A 3,950-nucleotide genomic window follows, 5' to 3' on the forward strand; every position below is an offset into this window, starting at 1 on the left:
AAATGTAGGTTTTGATTTAAAAAGAAAAAGAAAAAAAATGGTACAACTTGGAACCCGGCTTCCAGGTTTTTAAAAATCTGATTCAATCTGGGTTCCAGTCAAAGTTTGACCCTGGCTAACTTGGTCTAAGTTTCAACCCGATTTTGAAACATGGATTCCTGGGCCAGAACCCGGTTGAACAGTACTAATCCAAACGTCACATTTGGGCAAGGGGAAGCAGAACAACAAAAAAAAAAAAAATTAATGCAAAGGGTGCAAGAAAATTCCTCAGTAACTTTATTCTACTTCTCTCTCGCATTTGGCAACAATTGAGAAAGGTCACCATCCCATTTGTGAAATTCCAATTCCTTCTTGTTCAGAATCAATTCTGCTACCTGAATCGTATTCTCAATATTCAAAGAACAACAAGATGAGCCATATTACTATAACAAACAAAATAGAAATCATGAGAGTGGTGTTTTACCTTGTTGAATTAGGGCTAAGGCAGGGAACGACTTCCTCGAGATGACGAAGGAATGACGGACTCCAGCTAATGAAGGGGACGACGGTTAGGGCTGAGGAAGGGGATGTACTCTAGGGCAGAGGTGTTAGACTAGGTTTGGCGACGACGAACTCGATCTAAGAAGGGGACAATGAGTCCTCTCTTGAGGAAGGGGACGACGATGACAACGACAACAACGGCGAACTTGATTTGAGAGTTAGGGCTGAGGAATGGAATGGATGTTATGAGGAAGGGGATGAAAGCACCGAAGGACTCGTTCTTGAGGTATGGGCTTTTTCACGTAAGTGAAAATAACTCGTAGATGTGTGCGCACACAATCTCCATTCGGGAACTGTAAACAGAATTTTTCTAAATTAAATTTAAAGATGATTCAATTTTATGCAAAGTGGGAAAAAAAAGAGATTAGGTTTGTGAGATAATTAGTGTAATAATTAGTAATAAAGAGTGCATTTCTGTTTCAGAAGAAGTTCTAAAGCCCCCACCTTAAAAAAAAAATGTATGGGGTTACACAAGAATCTCTTAATCGATTTAATATTTGTAATGCGTATATGTAGGTGTATTGATCGAGTTTTAGGTGCCAACATGAAGAAGCCATCCTGTTGAGTCGAAGCGGAGCTGAAGTGCAGTTGAATTCGGAATTGGATTTTCAAAATTTTGCTCAACTCTACTCATTGCCAACCACAAAAATTTTAGGGTGGTTCTACTCCCACCATTGGGGGGCTCCCGCTAGTTGCTTTTGTTTTTTTATTTTTATTTTTTATATGTATTCTTTTAACACTTCTAAATATTTTTTTTAAAAAAAATTATAATATATTAAAAAATACTTACTAATTATTAAGTAAAAAAAATTAGAAAAATGCCCAGTGGGAGAAATAGCTTTTTCCAAAACTTTAACGTTATCATCTGGTCTCCCAACGATGCGTTTCACTCAATTTCAACCCTTGCCTTTTTTTGCGTAAACTTATCGTGCACATCTATTTAATCGCCTATTCTACGATTCATTGCTCTTAGTGCATACTTTAACCCAACAGTAGATAAAAAGTTGGGCCGCATAGATTCAATAAATAACGTCAACTCTTTACATAAAATTAATTAAAGAGTAATGTTAGAGAGAAGCTATTGTAATAGTGTATACTTTACACTCACTGTATAGCTACTTCTAGTTGATTATTTCTAACACTCACTTAGAGAGATATGTGGTCTAGATGATGCTACATCATATATATAAAATAGATGCTCTCAATAATAGCTTCTATCTATATTTATTCTTAATTAAATGAACTGAATGATACTCGGGGCCCGAAGGCGCGCGCAACATCTGTGTTTTTTTTTTTTTTCAAATAATTCTCGTGATCTCATTTATAGAATTTTGCAAAGGTCAGAATCCTAAGAGATGTCCAAAGCCGACACCATCCTTAAGCTGTTACAAGGCTGTAACTGTATCAGAAGGCTTCACAAAATCCATGCACTCGTCATCACTAACGGTCTCCAACACCACGGTGCCGTTTCCACCAAACTCCTCAACTTTTGTGCCGTCTCTGTCTCTGGCTCCTTGGCCTACGCTCAACTTCTTTTCCATTGCATTGATAACCCACAAACTCAGGCTTGGAACTCCATTATCAGAGGTTTCGCCAAGAGCCCTTCTCCTATCCAAGCCATTCTATACTACAATGACATGGTCTTCGCTTTGGTTGCTCGGCCCGACACTTTCACCTTCTCGTTTGTTCTCAAGGCCTGCGAGAGAGTTACGGGGGAGAGAAAGTGCAGAGAAGTCCATGGGACAATAATAAGATGTGGATATGAGAGTGACGTTGTTGTTTGTACTAATCTTCTTAGGACGTACGCGCTAAATGGGTCCATTGATCTAGCACAAAGGGTGTTTGATAGTTTGTCTGAAAGAGACCTGGTTTCTTGGAATTCAATGATTTCGTGCTATTCGCAGGCTGGGTTTCACCATGAGGCATTGAAGGTATACGATAGGATGAAGAATGAGACTACCGGCCTTGATGGATTTACACTTGTTGGGTTGCTGTCCTCTTGTGCTCACGTAGGTGCATTGAATTTTGGGGTTCATTTGCATGGCATTGCTCTTGAAGAGGGGTTTGTGGAAAATATTTATGTTGGAAATGCACTAATCGATATGTATGCAAAATGTGGTAGCTTGGATGATGCTCTTCATGTCTTCAATAGCATGCAGAAGCGGGATGTTTTTACATGGAACTCAATTATTGCTGGGTGTGGAGTGCACGGTCGTGGGGATGGAGCAGTCTCTATCTTTAGGCAGATGTTGATGGCAGGAGTTCAACCAAATTCCATTACATTCACTGGTTTGTTGTGTGGATGTAGTCACCAAGGTTTGGTTGAGGAGGGTGTTGAATATTTCCACATGATGAGCTCCAAGTTCAATTTGAAGCCTGGAGTTAAGCATTATGGATGCATCGTAGATTTGTTTGGACGAGCTGGGAAGCTTGAGAAGGCACTTGAAATAATAGAGACTTCTCCAACACCAGATGATCCAGTCCTATGGCGAATTTTGCTTGGCTCTTGTAAGATTCACAAGAATGTGAAAATAGGAGAAACTGCCATGAGGAATCTGATGCAGCTTGGGGAATCAACTGGAGGGGACTGTATATTGCTTTCTACAATTTATGCTGGAGCCAAAGATACTGCTGGTGTATCAAAGATGAGAAAATTGATTAAAAGCCAAGGAATGAAAACAACCCCAGGTTGGAGCTGGATTGAAGTTGGTGATCGTATTCATAAATTTGTCGTGGATGACAAGTCCCATCCTGGTTACAATGAAATTTATCACAAACTGAGAGAAGTAATCCACCAGGCTACCTTGTTTGGTTATGTGCCAGAGGAATCTTTTATCAATGTGGCTGGATTGATTACCGAAGAGTGCCTGGAAACTTCCACATCATATCATAGCGAGAAGCTGGCAATTGCTTTCGGGTTGGCAAAAACTTCAAAAGGAACACCTTTACGAATTGTAAAGAATTTAAGAGTTTGTAGAGATTGCCATTCGTTTACGAAATACATTTCGAGAGCATTTAATCGGGAAATAATTGTTAGGGACCGAGTTCGTTTCCATCACTTCAAAGGAGGACTTTGTTCTTGTAAAGATTACTGGTGATGACTGATGATACTCGTTGACTTTTCCCCTGTAAAATATCGCAGCCCAGTGCCAATACCTTAGAATCTAGAAGGCCACATCATTGTGTTACAGTTTATAAACAATTATGATGTGATTCATTGTTTCACATGCAAACAGGTCATTTGGGATTTGTTCTTGTGAACGGGTTACATTTCTCACCCGAGAAAGTGGTTTCACATGCTAACAGGTCATTTGGGATTCGGAGAATTTCTTGCTTTTTCGCCCTTTGAATGATGTCTGAAGGATCAAACTGACAGATGTGATTCATTGAACCAGGGTGGATGGTTTGCG

At 39.7% G+C, this 3,950-nt stretch overlaps 1 protein-coding gene across 1 annotated transcript; it reads left to right on the forward strand.

The window, feature by feature from the left end:
- Positions 1-1,806: 1,806 nt before the first annotated feature.
- On the forward strand, positions 1,807-3,950 carry LOC121248041 (pentatricopeptide repeat-containing protein At3g56550). Its single transcript, XM_041146397.1, has one exon. The coding sequence runs from the start codon at positions 1,896-1,898 to the stop codon at positions 3,636-3,638; it is 1,743 nt and encodes a 580-aa protein (XP_041002331.1). The 5' UTR covers positions 1,807-1,895; the 3' UTR covers positions 3,639-3,950.

This window comes from Juglans microcarpa x Juglans regia, chromosome 2D (assembly GCF_004785595.1).
Source record: "Juglans microcarpa x Juglans regia isolate MS1-56 chromosome 2D, Jm3101_v1.0, whole genome shotgun sequence".
Classification (NCBI taxonomy): Eukaryota; Viridiplantae; Streptophyta; class Magnoliopsida; order Fagales; family Juglandaceae; genus Juglans; species Juglans microcarpa x Juglans regia.

Coding starts and splice junctions, on each gene's coding strand:
- LOC121248041 (XM_041146397.1), top strand. CDS start 1,896: ATGTCCAAAGCCGACACCATCCTTAAGCTGTTACAAGGCTGTAACTGT.